General features: G+C 47.6%; 1 protein-coding gene across 1 annotated transcript in view; it reads right to left on the bottom strand.

Annotated features, from left to right (window-relative positions):
* COL9A3 (collagen type IX alpha 3 chain) overlaps positions 1-17,628 on the bottom strand; it is a 34,148-nt gene extending 16,520 nt beyond the window's left edge. Inside the window, exons 1-15 of the mRNA XM_069034566.1 lie at positions 17,563-17,628; positions 16,355-16,423; positions 11,987-12,022; positions 11,311-11,382; positions 10,998-11,051; positions 7,256-7,291; positions 6,630-6,653; positions 6,112-6,165; positions 5,905-5,958; positions 5,150-5,191; positions 3,604-3,660; positions 2,266-2,319; positions 1,727-1,780; positions 1,548-1,601; positions 747-800 (exon numbers count right to left, since the gene is read on the bottom strand). Coding sequence (XP_068890667.1) covers positions 747-800; positions 1,548-1,601; positions 1,727-1,780; positions 2,266-2,319; positions 3,604-3,660; positions 5,150-5,191; positions 5,905-5,958; positions 6,112-6,165; positions 6,630-6,653; positions 7,256-7,291; positions 10,998-11,051; positions 11,311-11,382; positions 11,987-12,022; positions 16,355-16,423; positions 17,563-17,628 — 780 coding nt within the window. The remainder of the gene's footprint in view (positions 1-746; positions 801-1,547; positions 1,602-1,726; positions 1,781-2,265; positions 2,320-3,603; positions 3,661-5,149; positions 5,192-5,904; positions 5,959-6,111; positions 6,166-6,629; positions 6,654-7,255; positions 7,292-10,997; positions 11,052-11,310; positions 11,383-11,986; positions 12,023-16,354; positions 16,424-17,562) is intronic.
* Positions 17,629-23,503: the final 5,875 nt, after the last annotated feature.

Below are 23,503 nucleotides of genomic sequence, written 5' to 3' on the forward strand. Positions count from 1 at the left end.
CACAGTCCCCCGAGAGCTCAGCTGTACTTTCTCAGTTACACTCCAATTCCTGACACACTTTTTGCAGCAGGAACTTTGCCAACAATCCCTCAGGGCAGGGACCATCTTCCCCTTCATATAATGAAGCAATTTCTTTAAGCAAAAACAGAGTGGGATTAAAGCTTTAATATTTACTGTCTAGATCCTGCTGGGTGTAATGAAAGGTTTGGTGAGAAAGCACCTAATTTTATTTTCGTTTGGATGAATTTCTTCTATAATTGCAAGACGAGGGAGGGGTCCCCAGAGGGTGGTGCTGCAGAAGGGAGCTCTGCAGAAGGATGGAGATTGCATCTTCAATACACAGCTATTCCTGCTTGGAGCAGAAATCTTTGAGAGCTGTGGGCACCTGGGAACAGAGCAGGCTCAAGGGATGTAAGCTCACGATAGGGCTGCTTCTTCCTCCAAAAGTAATGGATATTCCCTTCTCCAGTGCTTGCCCAAGCTGCTGGTGTTCAGGGAAGGGCAGTGAAGCACAGACAGCAATGGAAACGTGGTGAACTTATTCTGGTGTGGGGCATGGCAAAGGGAGAAACATCCTGAGGTCTGGGCCAGGTGAAATAACACTGCTCTAAGTGGAGGGAAAAGGGAATAATCTGATGGAGGTGGTCAGCACAGCCTCCTGCTCACTGGCAGCAGAGTTCAGGAAGGAGGAATAAACCAGGCTGTGGCTGTGGAAGGCAGGGCCACAGAGAGACTGGGATACATACAGCTTTCCCTGGAGGTCCTGGGATTCCAGGTGGGCCTCTGAATCCAATGTCACCCTGCAGAGAACAGACATCATTGTAATGCTGGGCTTGGCAGAGGATGAAGTAACAGAATCCCCACCTTGTACCACAACCTGAGAAAACACAAAAGCCCTGGAAAGCCACCCCGTATTTCCTGCTGGTTTGCAGGACAGACTTGCAAAAAATCCCACTCTGAACAACGAGTTTTTACCCTGATCTCCCCACCTTTGTACCTCTGATACACTGATACCATTCATGGCCTTGCTATCTTGGTAATACTCTTATTCCTAAATAAATGCATGACTTCATCCAAGTCAAAACCATTCAGCCTCTGGGCTGCTGCTCAAGGGACGGTGACAAGAGTCCAAAGCCTCAATGAGCTGGAGATTGACCCTGTTTTCACTGAGGAGCCTTTTTGTGTCCTGGAAACCTCTGTCCATGAGCGATTCTTTGGCTTTTGCTTGTAAAGAGACAGAAGAGAAAGTGAAATGTTCATGGAATGTTTCTCTTTTTCTTTTTTGCAAGATTCTGTAACACTGTCAGTCTTGCACTTTGGCTGGAATGATTCAGTCTGGCTGGGCCTGACCCTGCCAGTCCCTCAGGTGTGGGGATTGTCCTGACTTTGGAAGGTTGTTCTGATGGAGGCATTGCAGGGAACACCCCACACTTTATGCCTTTACAAGTTTCCCAGTGGAATTCAGTAAGGACAGGTGTCACTGGCACCTCTCACAAGACAAACTGGTGGTGGAGGGGGAAAAAAAAAACCAGAAGTTTTTTTCTTACTCTGTCGCCAGCTGGACCCATTGGACCAGGGAGGCCTCTTAGTCCTCTTGGGCCCTAATTAAGAAAACAAATCAGTTCAAACTCAATCTCTGTTTGTGTAACCAAGGTGACTGACAGCTCCATTGAGCTCCACAGTGAAAGGGCCATGGGAATGGTGGGAAGAGAAGAGGAGGGGATACCTGCAGGCCGACACCGCCCGGAATTCCTGGAGGGCCAGGAGGGCCAGGGTTACCCTGGGAGAGAAAAATCAATCAGACAAGAGGAGAGACATCAGGAGCCTGCAAACACACAGCCAGGGACTCCCCATCTTATTTCTTCTTGAGCTCCCTCTCTCCCTTCCAGATTTCTCTGCAGAATTTGCTTCTACGTTATAGACAATTTCTTCTGCATGCAAGAACGTTCTGATCAGTCAGGAATTTATCCAAGTGATTAATGCAAGGCTTTTCCTGAGCTGACATCCCTGCATGGGAAAGGATAGCTGTTAACTCAAATTGATCTTAACATGATGATCCCTGGGAAGATGAAGTTTCTTGGAGAGTCAGCACAGGGTCCTACAGGGAGAGCAGTGGAACCCAGTGCACTTCAGCCAAAGTAACTGCTCCTTGTTCAGCCACCAGCCTCATTCCTCCCTGGCTCCTTGAAAAAAATCACTTATTTCTTTTTCAAGATGTTTTTGAAGAGAAAAATCCTCCCCCATCCCCTTTAAATTGAAGTTTACCTTCTCTCCTTGTTTTCCTACTTCACCAGGCTCTCCTTTGTGACCAGTGTGTCCCTAGAAATAAGAGTTCTGATTAATCACATCCTGAGTCTTGCTTTAAAAATTAAATTTGATGAGACAGCTGGGAAACCTAAACCCCCACATCCCAAATGACTTACAAGGAAAACAATCTGTAGGTGTGCTGTATCCAGGTGAATGGAGATCCCTCCTGGGGGAGGTTATCCAGGTACCAGTGTCAGAATTGATGTAGTTTCAGGAAATGCCCAGATTTGGTTTTCCAGAGTGACTTGCACTGGACTAAGCTCATGATCTGGATGCAATTCTCAAATACAGATCAGGGACCAGAACTCAGTTCCCATCACCCCTAAAAATGGGGATGAGTCACTTCTGAAAACCCCATTCTGCATCTTTTACCTCCCTTTTTAGGTCATCTTTAATGTCTGCATCATCAAGCTTGCAAAGAAATCCATGTCCCACTGAAAGCTTTTATATAAGCTCTGATTCAGTTTGTGTCTTGGCTCTCTTCCTATTACATGGGAGAGACCCAGCCTGATTTCAGCCATGGCAGATGTTATTCCTCACCACAACAAAGGTCCTGTGCATCATTTGCATCATAATTGGAGAGTTTCACAGGGTTTTCCTTTTCATGAGCTATGAATTTTGAGCAGTTATGTCCTAAACATCTTGTATTTGTAATGATATTTATGACTCAGCACAGAGACCAAGCAGACCTGAGAAAGGTCAGTTCAGGAGGAATTGAGAGCATTCCCTAGGAGCTCTCCCACTCACTGCCAACTTCTAAATCCTGCTAAAAGACCTTGAGTCACTTTTTACTTTGTCTCACTGCTGAATCCATAACTGCACAGACTTCATGTGAACCAGAGAAGGGACAGAGGAGGAGACTTTTAACTCCTGAGGGTGGAAACCTTGAATTTATATACCAGAGCCCAACAACTAAACATAAACCTACCTGGTACTACACTGGCTATAAAAACAGCAACTAAATTACATTATATTAATTATGTAAGTTACGTTTTGCAGTTTAAGAAGTTGTGAGGTTTTTCCAGGCCTGGAAAGGCAGCACCTGGTTCTTGAGGCAGCCCTGAACTGCTGCCCCTGTTTGTTCCTGTCCACCAGCTCTGCCCCACTGGGCTTGCAGGCGGTTTTAATCTATGCCAAGGGTTAAATGTCATTTGGAATAAATGCAAATGCATGGCTGGTTTGGGAGGTGTGGAGCCTACAGGAGACATGGACTGTGGATACAATTTAATCCCAGGGGTTCATAGTGGTGTTTATTTTGGGGGACAGATCCTTGTATTGCAGGTGATGTTTCCTTACCTTGAAGCCTGGCATTCCTGGGGGGCCTGGGGGGCCTGGTGGGCACAGAGCTGGGCACTGCAGGGAACAGAAACACTTTGGTTTAACAGGCACACAGCACACCCAGGGAGGCTGCTTGCATCCATTAGGTGAAAAGTCATGTGGATTTTGGCTCTAAATCCACTAAATCTAATGGAATCGTGGCATCATGGATTGACCAACATCTCCCTATGGAAAGGGGTCCTGGAGGTCCTGGTATCCCACAAAATAATGATTTATGAATGGCCTGCTCCACTTTAAACAGGGATTGTGAGACTTTCTGAAGGCTGACAGTGTCCACAGTTCAAAATGCCCAAGAACCCAAGTTTCCCAGTGCAGCTGGATCAGTTTCTTTGTAAATCATTAGGACCATATTTAATCCTCTGCATTAATTGATCCCTATTGATTTCCTTTAGCCAGCTCCTTAAGTGGAGCAAGGACAGGCATCAGAGTTAATAGAAGAGCACCAATAAAAAACCAATACCTATAAACTGATATCTGCAGATGTCTAGGGCTGGCAGAGCCCCTGGTGGGAACGTCAGCTTCACTGGGAACAAATCAGAATATGCATGGAAATTTAATGAGGAAAAGGCCATACTCTTGAATCTTTACAAATAGCTCTTAATTTGTTTGTTTGTTGGTTTTTTTTTTTTCTTTTAATACAACTTCAGGCAGCACCTCTGTAGCAAAAATTTAATTTTCTAGTATATTCCACAGGGTAACTTAAATTAAACGTGCAGAAATAACCTAATTTCCTATTAACTCCCATGTGATGTGCCATAAGGCAGTCTAAACTGACTCGGAGCTTTTTTTGGGGCATGCCAATTAGAAAACCAAAGAAGCTGTCACAACAACAGCTGTGAAATCTGCAAATGTCACTTCCATCGTTCGTGGACTTAGCACTCCTTTCGTTCCCCTGAAAGAAAGGGATCAAGGCTTTCTCCTAAGGAAGGAAGCCTAAACAAAGCAGATGTCCACAGGAACCCGGTGCCACCATCCCTGGAAATAAACAGTGCTACACTCACAGCCTTTCCTGTCACAAGGCAGGATTGGAAGCATGAAAAGCTGTTGTCTTTTACCAAAAGCTGAAGTTGTTTAGCACCTGAAGAATGTATGCAAAATGTGCATTTTGGGAAGAAAAAATCAAGGACAACACCAGCACTGGAATCACAGGATGGTTTGGGTTGGAAGGGAAGTTAAATCTTGTCACATTCCACACCCAGCCATGGGCAGGGACACCTGGTTGCTCCAAGCCCCAACCAACCTGGCCTTGAACACTTCCAGGGATGGGGCAACCACAGCTTCTCTGGGCAACCTGTGCCAGTGCACATCTACCTCCTCAAAAAATATTTCAGCCCAGGAAACACCCCTCCACTCTTCTGCATCCTGGTAAGGTGGTTTAAACCCACATCTGCAGGTCTAAACAGCGCATGTTAAATGCTCTGACACTCCCCCAGCTGTGCCAAGCAAAAGTCACATCAGGGATTAAACCAAAGCACATTTTCATGCTACATAAAGAAAAACCCACCTGAAGGTCCCCGCCGCCATCGGGAAGGGCGCCTGGAAGACCCTGCAATTCAGGGAATGGTGGCTTTTAAATACAGGGCAAACACAAGGAGGAAACACAGTTTCTAGGATGATTCTTACAGAGCCAGCTCAGCTAGATCAGCACAAGGCACATACTCAGCCCCACAGTCTAAAGTGCTGCCCCTGGAGTGTTATGAGCTGCACCAGTCCTCAAAACCAGACACATCAGGGGTGTAACCATCCCCTGGAGAGGCACAGCTGGGCTGGGGAAGAGTCTTGGGCCTTAGGTGATGAAAGCAGCAAGTAGAGAGCAGCTGTGCCTGGCTTCCTCCTGGCCTGGGGAAAACTCCTTGGGAAAGACGTCCCAATCCCACTATTCAACACTCCAGAGAGGGCACAGCAAACCCAAAGCAGGGACTTGATTGCAAGCCCCACTTGCTGGTCCTACAAGAACAGATCATGATCCATGCAAGCACAAAAACTTTCCCTGAGAGAACAAGCAGCCCACCCCGTGCTCTGTGTGCCATAAAGGTGCGGTGTCATCGGGTCCCTCCTCACAGAGAGTGCAAATAACAAACAGGAGATCATCAACACATCCAAGTGCAGCCAGGGAAAAGTCCCTGCTCTTCTCAGGGCACGGTGTTTATGCCCTGCTGAATGCTCGTGGCAGTGGCAGCAAATAAAAGGTGCAGCAAGAAGAAAATTCCAGACTCCCCCCAGGAATTTTCTCACATTTGTTTGCAAGTCTCAACTTACGGGAGGCCCAGGTGGTCCAGGAGGCCCTGGGAATCCTGGCAGACCAAAAGGTCCCTAAAAAGAGAGAAAAATAGTAAGAATTCCCTTTCAGTGTAAATGCAAAGGGAAATATCTCCTCAGAGTGAGGCAAGAGACAAAAATGAAACTCATTCTTCTGTGGTTGTGGCACATTCAGTAAATGGGGATTAAATGGTAGGAGAAACTCACAGAAGGACCCCGAAATCCGTGTCCACCTGGGCGCCCACTGGGTCCTGGGGGCCCCTGTTGAGCAGAGAGAAGAGCTTTTACATCATGACACCCCAAAGCCCAGGCTGCTGGCTGTCCCCATTTGCCCACTCCCCCTGAGGAGCTCCATCCTGCACCAGACCACCAGCTTCCCAAGGCACATCTTGTTTTTTACTCCACGTGCCCCTGGAATACACTGCCAGTCTGCATCCCTCAGGCACAGGGCAGCTCGCAGGAACCCACCAAACAAAAGCTGCCCCAAAAACTTCCAGTGTTTACAAGGCTGCTGTGCCTTGTGTTTAAACCAGAGCCAGCTTCCCCAGCGTGGGGGCAAGGATAAAAATCCCACAAGGCTGATGATCTGCAGGGCTCCAAGTCCCTCTGCCTGGCACAGTAGAAGGAGCTGAGGCCTGGAGTGGGTTTGTAACACTCAGGGTATCCAATAAAATCAGAATCTTAATTTATAACTTTGTTTTGAAAAAAATATTCTTATTACTTACTGGAGGTCCTGGCAGTCCTTTTCCCTGGAAACAACATTTGAAACAGTAAAAGATCACTCAGAAACTGAACATACAGGAAGAAAAGAAAACCTCGGAAAACACTGCTGATTTTTTTTTTTGTTCTAAGTTTTCTTATCACTCCCTTGCCCCTAATTATTATAATTTTCAATCAGAGCAGAGTCTTGATGAATCCTCTTGTTGCCTCCAATAATTTGTATTCCCTTTCCATTGCTGTTACCTACAAGATGTTGGTAGGAAAAGTGATGTGTGCTGACACAAGAGGAGACATGGAGAGGAAGACAACATTCCAGTTTATCTATTTCTCCTTTTTCTTTTCCTTTTAATTCTGATAGACATTAGGTAATGTCTAATGATTCTAATAGCATTTGGTATGTCAGTCTGTATCCCAAGCTGGTTTGCTTTTACAGCACCTCAAAGACTCAAAACAGGTCCTGTGTTACCAGAACAGGTCACACATACATATTTAAACATTTCAAACAACATATTCACTCATTCAGAGTTTGATCCCTTTGTTTGGGAAACAAAGCTTCCCATCCTCTCTTGGTGGTGGTTTTGGCATAATATTGCACACTTTCATCACATGTGCTGTTCTGGGAGGTACTTACAGCTGGTCCGGGTGGCCCAGCAGGTCCTAAGGCACCCTATGGGAATAAAACAGGATAAAAATTAGCAGGGATAGAAGAGAAACCTCCATATGGGGAGTCACCAAGGCCTGCTCTCCTTGGAAACTCCAGCAGTGTCTTGCAGAAACAGGACACAACTGGAGATGCTCAGCTGAATTCACACATATAAGGACAAAAACTTATGGATAATTACCCTGGAAATCCCAGCTGGCATCAGACGAATATCTAAATATCCTCCATGAATATCTAAATGTTCATAACTTGACTTTTATCTACTTGAAATATTCTCATTCATAATACATTCGTATTGTAGATCCAATGACTAAGTTTTCTAAAACTGTTAACAAATTTTGGACTTATTCTAGTGAATTTTATTAATTCATCCATTTCCCTTTCAAGCAAAGCCGAAGATTTGGCAGCTTCTGTTTCTTCACTAACCTCCTTAGCAAATTCCCAGTCTCCTTTTCCCAGTTTGCATTCCTACTCATAGGCTTGACTGGAGCTTGGTGATCTCATGGCTTAGACTAGAAGTAAGTCACCCTTGAAGTTGTGAACTTCCTGCTTGACTAAAGAGAAGAAGACAGAGACCTCCTTAACCCCTTTGCTGCACTGCAAAGCTGCCAGCTGGCCAGCAGGATGTAAAATTAATCAGGGATGATCATTCTGAAGCAGAATCCCAGAATGGTCTGGGTTGGAAGGGACCTTCAAGACCACCTTGTTCCACCCCCGTGCCATGAGCAGGGACACCTTCCACTGGACCAGGGTCAAAGCAGGGACATCTCCTTGCACAGGGACAAAGCTTCCATGGCCTCTCCCCAGTCCAAACCTCTTTTCCAAACATCCCCAAAATGCTGCACAGAAACATCTCGAGGATGATGTCCTGAGCTGGAATTAAACGGTGTCTGCCCCTAGAACAAGGTGGATGGGCAGACCTGGAGAACATCCCAGCACACACAGCTGCTCACTGTGACCCCAGGCCTGCCCTCTCCTCATGTTCTGTGCACCAAAGATTAGAAATGTTTTCCCTTGCTCAGCTTAAGGAGAAAGACACGGAGGACCCAAGGCCTCGTTAGGAGAGGTCTTGTGAGCAAGGGACTGTAATCCAATAAAAATCAGCCATGCTGTGAATGTCAGCTCATTCATTTCTCTTGCTGCAGGTTACTCTGCTCTGCCTCCACTCACTTTTTTCTTCAGGCTGAAAATCCTTACCACTACTGATGGTTGTAAGGGGCAAGCTGGGATCTCCTCCTGCAGGGAAAACACTGAATTCCTGGCACCTCCTGACTTGCACCCTAATTCTGAAGCAGCTGCATCGCCCCTTTCTGCTTTGACCAACAGGCCAGAAAGTTGGCAGAGCACCCAAAATGCTAAATGCTGTTACTTTACACTCCCTAATTTTGATATCTTGAAGAGTGTAAGGTGCAGAATGCAGCAGTGAACATTCCTGGTAAGGTAAGAGATTATCAAGTGCCTGAATGAGCTGATGCTACTGCAGTAAGTGTAAAGGAGAGACTCTAATTTACATCTCAATTTTAATAACATTGTCTGACTTGACTCACTCTCCTGGTAACAATGTTCTTCCTCTTTTGATTAGAAAACAGTAACACCATAATTTTTCATTTTATAGTAATTTACTCTGTGAATAGACAATTATGGAGCGTAGAAAATACTTGATTATTATGACATTCATAAATAGAAGTGAATAATTATGTTCTCCTTATTGCTTTCAGTGTAAAGCAACAAAATTCAAAATGGTTTTTGAGAACTTAGCAGTGAAGGACACCAGTAACTAACACAGAGGTCAGAACCCAACTCAAGCCCAGCTGAAAATAAAGGGTTTTTAACATTGAAAAAACAAGTAGGCCTGATCTAATCAGTCTGTAAGCAGAACCAGGAGAAAAGCTAATTGATGGTGAGAGCAGCGGGAGATATTTAGGATAAAAATCCTTTTGGAAATGTTTGGCAATAAAGTATTACTGAAAACTCCATGAGCCCACTTCCCTACACTAAAAAGCTTTGCTCTCAGACACTCCAGTTCAAAAAACTAAGCTTTTTTAGAAGAAAACAGAGTGTTAAGCATGAATTCAAACGCACAACAATAAGTAGACAGCTTATTTCAGTGAGTCCTGCAAGACTAAAATATAAAAGATAGGGAGAAAAAAAAGAGTCAGACCAACAATGCTGTTCACTTAGAGTGCTAAAGCTTTTAGAAGTTTTTTCCCTTTTCCCAGGTTTTTATTAGACCAATTAAAACAATTTCCCAGATGGACCACTGACCTTGAAAAGCTGCCATAAATGACGAGGGGTCCCAGGTTTGCCCCATGCTGCCAGACCGAGTTACAGGATGTGGGAAAGCACAGCAAACCCGAGCGTGCAGCCAGGGCAGCTCTGTCTGGGGGCTCCTACCCAGCAGCCAGAGAGGAAATTCTGCTGCCCAGAAATTATCTGCTCAATTACCCTGCAAGGCAGGAGCTGTGAGCTAACGTGGGCATGGGCAGGCACTGCCACCCAGCACAAAACAGGGCACAGAGCTGCTCACAGCCTTCCATGGGTGGTCCTGAGCTGTCCTAGTCTAAAAATCAGGGATCCGTTCCCAGACAGTGCTGGACTCTTCCCACAGAATGTCTGAGAGTGGCCAGGATTGTACAGCCCTGGATCTCTGGGGAGAAAGAAGGGCACAAGGGAGAGAAAAGGAGGGGGATTTAGGGTGGTGGTGATGGACAGAGGCTGGGAGCTGTGACCAGGATGTCCGGAGCTGTGACCAGGATGTCCGGGCCCTGCCACTCGACTTTCCCAGTGGCCACTCAAACTTTGCCTGTCACATGGGAAAGGAAGAAGAACAGCTCTAAAATACATGGCTGTACCACTCATCCCTTTATATAACTCACAGATTTTTTTAGATTTGAGCAAGTCCTTGGGGCAACAAGTGGATTATTGGGATATACTGAACATGTTACAAAAATCCAGCCCATCACTGCAGCCCCCAGTCCAAAAGGCCAGCAAGCCAGCTGTGGATACAAGCCTTATATTCCCATCTGGGAGACAGGAGAATAGCCATGCTGGATCACAGTCTGTGCTGAGTGGCTCATTAATTGTTATTCTTTAATGTCACAGGGAGGCTTAAGCATGGGTGATGACTGGGGATGATCTGAAGGACATCTGTAACATCTCTGGCAGTTGTTTCCCTGTCCCTGTGGTGCCCTTCAGCAGAGCTGGAATATGCAGGAAACAGAAACAATTCTTATTTCTTGCTAGGCTGCCTGGGGAACACTATGGCAACTAATAATGCAATCATATGGACAGCTCCAGAAATAAGAAAAGGCAAAAGTTTAAACAATTAATACACAGTAGCATTAATTATAAACAACACAGATCTGCCAGCTCAGACTGCAAATAAAGGCCAAAATAACTTCACTTTGATAAACTTCATAATTAAATCTCTCAACTGCTTCAAGAAACTTTTTGGATACTTGAAATATCCCCAGTACAGCCACCACTGAGGCAACCCAAGCAGGTTCAAAGTTGTGTGAAAGAAAGGTGGATCTCATGCCCTGCTGAATGAGAAGCCACCTGGGGCTGCATTTCAAGGATCCAAGTATTTTGCAAGAGTTTACATGAAAATCAACACTTGAATATCACCAATTTACAGCAGAAAGTGAAAATCATCACTACAATCAGTGGCAATGACCATTTAAAGGGTCTTAGGATCTAATGGGGTACTCACACGGTCTCCTGGAGGCCCATTTGGGCCAGGTGGGCCATCAGTTCCTATTAAACCCTGTAAAAAAAAACAAACCAAAAGATCAAGAGAGTGCCATCCTGTCAGCAAAACACCTCAAAACTGTTCTCATATTTCTCGATTCAGCCAAGAAATGCTTCTCCTTCTATTTCTCCTGATATGCAAGACATGCATGTAAGTCCAGGACTCACATTCCTTCCCCAGTAGGCACAGAGAAAGTTGAGGAGACACATCAGGAAAACACTCCTGCCTATGTGAAAGATTTAAAAGACCTACGAGAAGATGACAAAATACTCACATCCACTCCAGGAAGGCCAGGCAGCCCAGCTTCACCTGCAGCTCCAGGCTTCCCTGGTGCACCTTTTGGCCCCTACATGAGGTAAACAGTCAATTATTATAACAGCATAGCAACAGAAGCGTGGCACGGGTGCAAGGATGGAAGCTCATTTGTTGACGTGTTGATTTTACACCATGCAATGTGGGAGAATCCCATGAAGAGAGGCAAATCTTGTTATGAATCCATATCGAAATCCTAAATTTCAGTGCTCTGGCTCATTCCCACATGCTCACAAGCTGTTGTAGTAAGGGGTAGGAAGGGATGCAGTACGTGACCAAAGCAAAGGGCTCTGCCACCTGGTACAATTCTAAGCACCCCTTGGCAGACTGAGCAGCTGAAGCAGACTCAGAGCAGTGCCAGAAATAACCATGTGATGTGGCTTGCTGCCAATAATTTCATTATACAGGTGATGCACAAGCTTTATCTCACTTGTTTCATTCATTAATTTAATTTTCATTTTATTTCACTGATAGCACTGAAGCAGGAGGTTGTGTTTGTCCCCTGGGGCAGCGCTGAGCATCCCTGCTCCCGGGAATTCTATGGCAGATGAAGAGGAAAGTGAGGCTGTAAGTGCCAGCTCGTGCCCTGCATCCTCTCAGAAGGATGGACAAGTCGATACCAAGCAGGAAATACTTACTGGTGGACCTGGCAAACCAGGAGGGCCTGGCTCTCCCTAGAGGAAAGAGAAAAGGCAGCGTTAGTGCTGAACTTCTCTTTGGTGACTTTTTCCATCAATGATGTTCCCAGCTGCACTCAAATCCCTCCTTGTGCCCACTCCAAGATTTACCACGCTCAGTCTCACGGAGCTGATGCTCTAAACCCTGCTACCCCCTAAGCAGCATGAGCCTGGATAGCCTTTTCCAACATCTACGGGAGCAAATCTGGGGAAATCCACATCCCCAGCCTCCCAGAGAGAACCAGTGCTCCTGAACAGTGCCCCCACCACCTCCGACTTCTTCCAGATATGGTTAGGAGTTATTTGCACTTGGGATTGTCTGCAAATGAGGCAGAGAGGAAGCTGGATGGGTGTCACAGCTTCCAAACATCTCTCTGGGGAACACAGAGAGATACAGGGGTAAACTCCAGGTTTCCAGGGCACAGTATGAAGCTGTGGTACTGCCAGGAGCTGGAGATTACCACGAAGTGAAGAATGAACAAACTGTCTGCAATGATTTTCTTCATATGACTAAACTTGGACAGGAGAAGCAAACGAGCACAGCCCCCAACTGATTTCTACCTAATCCAATTGCACAATCTGGACTAAACACAATTTTCATATAATATTTCAAAAGCACTCTATTTCTTTTCTATTCTAATAAAAAGACACTTCTAAGAACAGCATTAAAGGTGTTTGTGAGACAGTATTTTATAAGTCTTTAATCACTTCTTCCAGCTCAGCCAGTTGTAATGCCATTCATAAATGTGTGTGTGGACTCCAAATAACAATTTGTATTTTATTGTTAGGCCCCAAAAGAAACAAACATTCTTGAACAGCAGGAGCTCGACTGGAGCTTGGTTTCCACCTCATCCCACAAAAAAACACTTTGTGTCCCAGTCCAGAGGGTACCCAGCCCTCCTGGCTTTAGGATAAGTGCACTGAATATTTGTGAGAGGTAGTGTGGGCCAGCAGAGGGGAAGGGGCAAGTTGGTACCCTGGAAGAAGAAAATCTCTGTGGAAGAAGGGTAGTTGTTAACAGAGCAAGGCTGGAAATAACACCATCCTACCATGGGGCTGGTAATTAGGAGCCAGGAGGCGTATGCAGAGCTGTGGGATTTATAGCATGTTTCTGTATTTACTGGGAAGGCTGTGGGCACATTTCTCCAGCCTGGCTGCCTGGAGCTGCTCAGGATTTCTGTCCTGCACCACTGACTGACCAGAGGGTCCCTGAACAGAGGCATCTTTATGCTCTGACTTGCTGAAGCAACTCCTTCAGTATCCTTTGCCCACAGCTTTTCCATAAATAGTTATCACTATCATGGCTGGGGAAGGTTCCCTGCCAAGGAAATGAAAGGAGCAGTTCTTTTGAAATGAAAAGGCATCTGGAAATGGCACTAGGGGTGGTTTGCTCCCTCCTCCAGCACCTGGGATTGCCAGCCCCTTGCATTTTTCCTTGCCTGCATGGTGGGATTCTACACCACGAGGTCACAGCAGCGGCAAAGGCTGCTGGGGACTATCTTAAACCTTGATCCTGCCATTGTGGACCCCTGCAGGACTCTGCAGGAGCACCAGAACTTCAGAGAGCTGAATCAAAAGCCTAATCAGTGTTTGTACCCCTAATGCCAGATCACCAGGAATTAGAGGCAAGGGCTGTCAGCAAAAGGAAATGCTCTCCTGGTGCTGTGTCAGAGGGAAGGAAGTTTACTCTTTCTCAGCAAGTCAAGCCAGGAGAGAAAGCAAGAAAAAAAAAGCCCTTGATTTCTGAAAAGTGACAATTGCTTATTAGCAATTTAGGGAATTACATCCCCAGAAATAATTCACAGGAACTTGTCACTAATTCTTTCCATCAAAACATGCTGTTTCTAGTCTTGGGAGAGAGAGATTTTGCTTGTTACCGAGTATGAAACAAGATGCTTGTTAAAGGCTTTAATTATAAAGTATTTCAGAGGGACTTAATATTACAGCTCCCCCTGAAAGGCAGGGATGAAAGCAGGGCCTTTGAGAAATTGTGCTGATGGGGTTCATCCAAGGAGATATCCTGAATAATTCAGCTGCATGTTCTGCACCTCTCACTGCTCACAGCTGATGGTAAGAGACTGCTGAACACCCCGGCAGCACTCACCCAGCTCAAAGACATCCTGCAACACTTCCATACCACTCTCATCCAAAGTCACCTGTCCAGATGACCTGGCTGGAGTGGCTTACAGAGTTCAGGAATACAGTGCAGAAAATTTTCTGTTGCAATTTAAAAAAAAAGTCTCAGCACCAAGAGAAAAATAAAATAATGTTTTCACTCTGCAGTGGCAGAACACCACTGCCACTCAGGATCCACATGATCCCCCCCTGTGCAGCACTAGGAACATGCAGAGTAGTGCTGAATTTTATATACCATCCTTCTTTGGAGTGTACTGACCAAAAAAGGGCAGCTCTTAAGCAGGGAGGCTGCGTGACTGTCCTCAACACCAGCCACAGCCCAGCACCTCCTCCTGTGCCTTTCCTGAAAGGACTCAATAGCCTGTTGAAGAGCAGGAACCATCCTGGAGCCTGTCCCTGGACAGCCAGACCATCTCACCTGACCAGGGCCCCTGACATCCTCTATCCACAGGAGGGATGGAGCTCAAGTCTGTTCTAATAAGAGACTACTCCTGCATAGCCAGAACTCCAGCCCAAAGCTAGGGCTGCAGGACTTCGCACCTTAAACACCTTACTCAGCCATTTGATTTATTAGGACTAAGTTCTTCACATTAATTAGATATTGCTAGTTGATCCTGTCCCACGGGGAGCCTTCCAAAGCTTTCAGTTGTGGATAAAAGGGTGTGGGTCCCCATGACTGACACCTCCCCAGGCTCCTGTTTCCAAGGGCAATCAGAAGCGATGCTGGTGCCGTTCCAGAATTAAATATCCTGTGGAATGCAGGAACTGAACAACTGTGGGGTTTCTTCCCCATTTCCTCTCTGCAGAAGTTGAAACTTGAAGTCTGAAGGGCTTCATACTTCCCAAACTCTTTTTGCTTCCATAGAGAATCACAGCCAGCCTTTCTCAAAGCCTGCTGGCCACAGCAATGTCCTGCTGCGGGGACTCCACTGCTGCAAACAGGAACACGTGTCCTTTGCCCTCTTCTGGGGTGTCCCCTGAAGCCTTTTGTGACACCACGAAAAGCAGTGGAAGCTGCCAAGGTGCCAGCTCTGAACATCTCACACTACAAAAGCAGAGTGAGATTCCCAGGAAAACGGTCTCTGTCAGCCCAAAGGACACTCGGAGGGAGCAGCTGGAAATCAATGAGGTTCTCTCTTCAGACCAGCCTGGCTCAGGGAGCCGCAGGGAAAGCTCCCCACTGCAGGCACAAACACTCCTTGTTCACCATGTTCCAGGGAACTCATACATTTTTTTTTTACCTCCTTATCCAAAAGAAAATGACCTGCATGGAATGAATAGATTTTTTCAAGGTTGCTTAAGGGCCCAATTCCAATAAATGTACTTCAGACGAGCTTTAAAAACCCCTGCACTATTCCATAAGCAGCTCAGAGAGACAAGAGCTGCTCAAACTGGAAATCGAAGCAGGAACCCAGACTTCCACATTTGATGTGGTCTTGCTGAAGGTCCATGTGATGCTCATTTATCCACTGCCAACTACAGGACACAGTTCAGTCCTTATCCAACAGATGCATGGAAGCAATATTTTTAATACCTATGGAAACATCAATTAAAAGTAACAGAACAAGATTTTCTCCTCCATTAAGTCCTGGGTTATGTAGTCTTCTCCCTCTGCAGGTGTAAGGAGCTGCCTGGTGAAACAAAGACCCTCCATTTCATTTTGGGCCACTACAAACTCAGGTCTGCCAACACACGAGCCAAATCCTGACACATCATGTGCCAAAGTGAGGGATAACCATGATGACAATATTGAAATAGAACTATTAAGATAAAAGCAGTGTCCAGTGCTGCATATTTAAGTCTCTTGTAGCCTCTCTAGAAATGTAGGTGCTCTGAAGTATCACATAAATCTCTCTCTGAACTACTGAATGTGCACTGACCCCACACACATCGTACCCCTGCACTCAACCTTGTGCCAAAAGAGAAATACTCTGCTTTGCAAGCAGGGTCACGAACCCCTGAGCTCTCCCTGGATTGATCCTGCAAAGAACCTGAGGCTGCTCAGCACCTCCACTCGCTGTTCTGACTCCTGCAGAATGAGGTCTCTTGCGAGGACAGTGATTTTCCAGGTCCATCCACCCCGAAGGATGTCCGGAGGCTGCAGATCTGGAGAACAAGAGCAGCTTCTCTGCCCCGTTGGCTCTGCCCCTGCTCCACCCCTCACCCGAGCCAGCCCCTGCCTGTGTCACTCACATCAATGCCGTCCTTGCCAGATGGTCCAGGGGGTCCTTGTGGTCCAGGAGGGCCTTGTGGTCCAATTCTCTGAAGGGACTGAGGAAAAGTGAGAGACAAGAGCTTATTTTTGCATCAGAAGAAACACTAGAGGGCTAGATCAAAAAGCAATGGCCAAGTCCCACAGCTTAACCCAAAATCTGCACCCCCTGCCAGCCTGGGTGGGCTCAAAGTTGCTCCAGAGCAGTGCAAGGCTCTTTGGAAAACCCTGAGCACATTCCCAGCTCCTTGCACTGCTGCCTTATACTGGGAATCCAAGCTGGTCACTGGGCAGCAAAGGGGTTTGGTTGTATAGGAAATTGTTCTGACTACAGGCACATTTTGGGTTGGGCAGAGGAGGAAAGGCAAAGCCCATGGAAAAGGTGCCAAGTGCTCAGTAGAAATAATTAATTTATAGCCGCAGTCTGATGGGGTGATGGCAAAGCCAGGCAGACACCAATGAAGACAGGACGAGAAAGGGAAAGTCTCCTCTCTGAGCAGAATGCCGCTTAAAAATCTGGGATTTTAGAAAGGTCTGAGGTGGGCTGGAGGAAAGAAAGGTCCAATCAATGACTTCTGTATGGAGAGGGCTCCAGAGAGCAACTTGCTGTAGCTTTAGGGAACAAAGGTTTCATTGTAGAAGCAGCTCTGCTCACAGCAGAGTTCTGAATTCCCAAGCCAGGCTGCGAGAATTCCTCACTAACAATGAAAAACTCACTGAGGAGTCACTTCCCCAGACAATAATATTAACACCAGACAGGGAAGCTTAATGCAGCTTCATGTCTCAAGTGAGCAAGGGCTAAATATGCTGTAATATTTGAAAATTGATTAAGGAAGTGAGTAAGAAATTCTGATTCAGATAAAGACCCAAATCAGATCAGTCTCGCTGGAAATCTGTTACTTCATTTTAAAAGAAAACTGTTTCTCTTGCATCAACACATCTCTCCTTTCCAAGGCTCTCTCCCTCATAATTGCAGGGCTGAATGGGAAAACAACACTTTTACAGGAATATAAACCAACAGTTTTTACACCTACCCACACAGATACAAACCCAGGTGCACAGTAATAAACTTTAGACTAACAACCTGCCTATTGCCACGTTTCACCCCACAGGTACAACACACACAGCCCACTCTCTTTTACCCTTACAGGATTTTCCTTGAGCAGGAGATACAAATGAGGTTTCTCACCTGAGCTGATGCTGTGGCCAAGAGCTGACACAGGGAGAGGAGCCCAAGGGCAGAGAATCCAGCCATGGTGCCCAGGCTCTGCCTCTCTCCCTTCCTCCAGGCCAGCCAAACCCTTTCTCCTCCAGGGTCCAGCAGATCCCTCCTCCTCCTCCCGGGTCTCAGCTTACGGAGCAGAGATGCCTCGCCTCCAGATAAACCTGTGGCTCCAGCTGGAGCAAGGCAGGAGGGGCCGAGCTTGGAGAGAGGAGGTGGGAGAAGGAGGGGGAGCAGCAGGCAGGCAGAGCAGCTCTCATTCATGCCCTGCTGGGCAGCCCCAGCCTCCTCCTCCAGGAGCCTGTGGAAGTGCTGGATTGGGAGACCAGACACAGGAGCAAAATTGGGTTACTCCAGCTGCAAACACAGAGCTGTTCCTCAGGTCTCACCCAGGACATTTCCCCAAGGCCATCACCACCTCTGTGCTGGACAGGTAAAAACATCACAGGGTGAGTTATTGTCCTGGGTTGAGGTGTATTCTATTACCATCCTCATGAGCTGTTGAAATCAGGTGGGGCAGTGTTTTCCTTGCCTCCTCCCCCCAGACTATCTTTCTGTTAATGGCCCATCATTGTCCTGCTGCATGACTCAGAGATAACTCCCTCCGGACTATCTTCTGTTAACGAGCCTAATCAACACCTGGCCTCATGACTCATTACCTCATTGTGAGATGCTCCACCCAGAGGGAGGAACCAAGCATCCCATCATGGATATAACTGGGACTCTGAGCATCAAAGGGACGGGCTCCACTGGATTTCCAGAGGACAGGAGCTACACAGCCACCGCTGGACTTTCTGAGGAAGAGCAGACCCCTTCTACTACAGGATCACCACTTCAGAGGATTGCAGCCACCATTCCACCAGACTGCTACCACTACCCTGCCTAATAGGGATTCAGGTTGTATCTTGGCTCTGTCAGTGTTTTCTTTTACTTTCTTTTCCTTTTCTTTAATTTCCATTAAATTGTTATTCTGACTTGGTGCCTCTCACTGGTTTATTTTCAAACTAGTACATAATTTGGCGCCCAACGTGGGGCCTGCTCTGAGAGAAAGTCAGAATTACAATTTTGTATTCACCATGGTGCTCAGCTTGTCTGCATGGGTACTGTATCTTGCTCTCTATATCTTTCCTCACATGGGGAACTACCTGCCTGTAGTATTACTCCTGTTAAAACCAGGGAATGGTATGAGAATTGCTTTAATGGTTTATTATGTCTATAGCATAATAACCTGCGAGGCGATGAATGCCATTCGGAAAATATACTCCATTTTGTTTGGCTGTCCTAGTCTGGGCTCCTATTTCTGGGATCTCCTCAACAATCGCACCCAGCCCCTGGTGGGAGGAGTAGAGAGTGGTTTCTTCCAGCCTTTCAGGCCAGGCACAGCAGTTTTTGAAAATATTGAACTCCCTCTGGATGTCAAAGATAGCATAAACTTGCTGTCAGTTCTGCTTTGTCTTCTCTGTACAGCCTGCACCATGTACACCATGCTCAGAATCAGAGCTATGGCACAGCATCCTCAGGATGAGGGAGGGAAGAAGAGCAGAGCAACAAACACCATGTCTGCACAGACTGTCGCAGAGAAGAAAGAAACCAAATGCAAAACAACAGCGTCCATGTCTACGCAGACTGACACAAAGGAAAAAGGAACCAAACGCAAAGCAACAGTGTCCATCTCTACGCAGACTGACACAGAGGAGAAAGAAACCAAATGCAAAACGACAGCATCCATGTCTACGCAGACTGACACAGAGGAGAAAGAAGCCAGACGCAAGACAACAGCGCCCATGTCTACGCAGACTGACACAGAGGAGAAAGGAACCAAAAGCACTGTCAGCATCCCCACGCAAACCATCACTGAACCAGAACAGCCTAAACCGATTGCAGTTGCCCCCGTGCAGAAGAAGAAATCAAAAAGCAAGTCAGTCCGCATAGTGACTGACGAGGATGCAGCAGGACCTTCGCACCCAGCAGAAGAGGCAGAGCCAGAGATCATCACTCGGTCACTATCCCTGGGTGAGCTGCGTGACCTGCGGAGGGAATTCACCCGCCAGACGAATGAGTCCATCCTGACCTGGCTGCTCCGCATCTGGGACGCTGCAGCCAATGACACTATTCTAGACGGAAGTGAGGCCAGGCAACTGGGATCTCTGTCCCGGGATGTGGTCATTGACCAGGGGATCGGGAGAACCCAAGAAACCCTCAGCCTCTGGCGGCGACTGCTTACAAGTGTCAGGGACAGGTACCTTTGTAAAGAAGACCTCCAGGTACACCAAGGAAAATGGAGCACAATGGAACAAGGTATCCGGTGCCTGAGGGAATTGGCTGTGCTGGAGATCATTTTCTCAGAAGATGAGAGATTTCCTAAGAGCCCAGATGGTGTCCAGTGCACATCACAGATGTGGTTGAGGTTCGCACGCCTTGGACCAGAGATATACTCCCGTTACCTGGCAACGCTGCAATGGAGGGAAGGCGAGGACAGGGTGGGCGTCTTGGTGAACAAGCTGAGGATTTACGAGGACACTGTCACAGCCCCATTTCGCACCCATGTCTCATCCGTGGAAACAAGTCTTTTGGCTGAGCAAGTCCGGAGCTTGGTTGAAGAAGGCCATCAGAAATTGAAAAAGGAACTTAAGGAAGAGATTTATCACATCTCGCCAGAACTAACAAGAGTCTCTGCCATTAGGAGCCGGCGCCCCCCAACCAGGGAGAGAGGATACACGCCACGAGGTAATCTCTGGTTTTTCCTTCAGGAACATGGAGAAGACATGAGTAAGTGGCATGGAAAACCCACCTCCTCCTTAGCAGCCAGGGTACGTGAACTAAAAAGAGGGACAACTACCACAAGAAGCGCATCTAGAGTCAACATTGCTCCGGTCTCTCGCACACAGAACTCCAGACGGTACCAGAATGACAGTATGACTGATCCTCTTGAAGGGACCTCAGGAACATACTCACCGGAAGGGAGCAACATGCACCAGAACCAGGAATAGAGGGGCCCTGCCTCTAGCCAGGTAGAGGAAAGGGATAATCGGGTCTTTTGGACTGTGTGGGTCCGATGGCCTGGCACAGCTGACCCACAAAAATACACGGCTTTGGTTGACACAGGCGCTCAATGTACTCTGATGCCATCAAGGTATGTGGGAGCAGAACCCATTTCCATTTGTGGGGTGACAGGAGGATCCCAGCAGCTGACTGTACTGGAAGCTGAAGTGAGTTTAACTGGGAACGAGTGGCAGAAACACCCCATCGTGACTGGCCCGGAGGCCCCGTGCATTCTCGGCATAGACTATCTCAGAAATGGATATTTCAAGGACCCAAAAGGACATCGTTGGGCTTTTGGGATAGCTGCTGTGGAGACAGAAGATATCAGACAACTGAGTACATTGCCTGGCCTCTCAGATGACCCGTCTGCCGTGGGACTGCTAAGAGTTGAAGAACAACAGGTACCAATCGCCACAGCAACAGTACACCGTCGGCAATACCGCACCGACAGAGACTCTGTGGTTCCCATCCATGAGATGATTCGTAAACTGGAGAGCCAAGGGGTGGTCAGCAAGGCCCATTCACCTTTCAACAGCCCTATATGGCCAGTGCGTAAGTCCAACGGGGAATGGAGACTGACAGTGGATTACCGTGGCCTGAATGAAGTCACACCACCATTGAGCGCTGCTGTGCCGGACATGTTGGAACTTCAGTACGAGCTGGAGTCCAAAGCAGCGAAGTGGTACTCCACTATTGACATTGCCAACGCCTTCTTCTCCATTCCTTTGGCAGCAGAATGCAGGCCCCAGTTTGCTTTCACTTGGAGGGGTGTGCAATACACCTGGAACCGACTGCCCCAGGGGTGGAAGCACAGTCCTACCATTTGCCATGGACTGATCCAAACTGCACTGGAAAAGGGTGAGGCCCCAGAACATCTGCAATACATCGACGACATCATCGTGTGGGGAAACACAGCAAAGGAAGTATTTGAGAAAGGAGAGAAAATCATCCAGATTCTCCTGGAAGCTGGCTTTGCCATCAAAAGGAGCAAAGTCAAGGGACCTGCCCAAGAGATCCAGTTCCTGGGAGTAAAGTGGCAAGATGGACGACGTCAGATTCCCACCGAGGTCGTCAACAAGATCACTGCGATGTCTCCACCGACCAGTAAGAAGGAAACACAAGCTTTCCTAGGCGCCATAGGTTTTTGGAGAATGCACATTCCTGAGTACAGCCAGATTGTGAGCCCTCTCTACCTGGTTACCCGCAAGAAGAACGATTTCCACTGGGGCCCTGAACAGCAGCAAGCCTTCGCCCAGATCAAACAGGAAATCGCTCATGCGGTAGCCCTTGGCCCAGTCAGGACAGGACCAGAGGTGAAGAACGTGCTCTACTCTGCAGCCGGGAGCCATGGTCTGTCCTGGAGCCTCTGGCAGAAGGTGCCTGGTGAGACTCGTGGCCGACCACTGGGATTCTGGAGCCGAAGCTACAGAGGATCTGAAGCTAACTACACTCCCACAGAGAAGGAAATCTTGGCCGCCTATGAAGGAGTCCAAGCTGCCTCAGAGGTAATCGGCACAGAGGCACAACTCCTCCTGGCACCCCGACTACCAGTGCTGGGGTGGATGTTCAAGGGAAAGGTTCCTGCCATGCATCACGCCACCGACACCACATGGAGCAAATGGATTGCTCTCATCACACAGCGTGCCCGTATTGGAAACCCGAATCGCCCTGGGATTCTGGAAATTATAACAAACTGGCCTGAAGGTGAGACTTTTGGATTATCTTCTGAAGAAGAGGAAGAGCAAGTGACTCGTGCTGAGGAAGCCCCACCATATAATGAGCTACCGGAGACTGAAAGACGTTATGCCCTCTTCACTGATGGTTCCTGCCGAATTGTAGGCACTAACAGGAAGTGGAAAGCTGCAGTATGGAGCCCCACACGGCAAGTTGCACAAGCTACCGAGGGACAAGGTGGATCGAGTCAGGTTGCAGAGCTTAAAGCCGTCCAGCTGGCTTTGGATATTGCTGAACGAGAGAAGTGGCCGAGGCTTTATCTCTACACCGACTCGTGGATGGTAGCTAACGCTCTGTGGGGATGGCTGGTTCGCTGGAGAAAAGCCAACTGGCAGCGCAGAGGGAAACCCATCTGGGCCGCTGAGATTTGGCAGGACATCGCCGCCCGAGTAGAGAAGCTGACCGTGAAGGTTCGACACGTGGATGCACACGTACCCAAGAGTCGGGCTAATGAAGAACATCGCAACAACGAGCAGGTGGACCGAGCTGCCAAGGTGAAAGTATCACAGGTGGATCTGGACTGGCAGCACAAGGGAGAATTATTCCTAGCTCGATGGGCCCATGATGCCTCTGGTCATCAGGGGAGAGATGCAACATACCAATGGGCCCGTGACCGAGGGGTGGACCTTACCATGGACAGCATCTCACAGGTCATCCACAGTTGTGAGACCTGTGCTGCAATCAAACAGGCCAAGCGGGTGAAGCCTCTGTGGTACGGTGGACGATGGTCAAAGTACAGGTATGGGGAAGCCTGGCAAGTTGATTACATCACCCTTCCCCAAACTCGCCAAGGCAAGCGCTACGTGTTGACCATGGTTGAAGCAACCACTGGATGGCTGGAGACCTACCCTGTGCCTCATGCTACAGCCCGGAACACCATCTTGGGCCTGGAAAAGCAAGTCCTGTGGAGACATGGCACCCCGGACAGGATCGAGTCAGACAACGGGACTCATTTTAAGAACAGCCTCATCAACACCTGGGCCAGAGAACACGGTATCGAATGGATATATCACATTCCTTATCATGCACCAGCTGCCGGAAAAGTTGAACGCTGCAATGGACTACTTAAAACCACCCTAAAGGCACTTGGTGGGGGAACCTTCAAAAATTGGGAAGCGAACTTAGCGAAGGC

The sequence above is a fragment of the Aphelocoma coerulescens genome, chromosome 20 (assembly GCF_041296385.1).
Source record: "Aphelocoma coerulescens isolate FSJ_1873_10779 chromosome 20, UR_Acoe_1.0, whole genome shotgun sequence".
Lineage (NCBI taxonomy): Eukaryota > Metazoa > Chordata > Aves > Passeriformes > Corvidae > Aphelocoma > Aphelocoma coerulescens.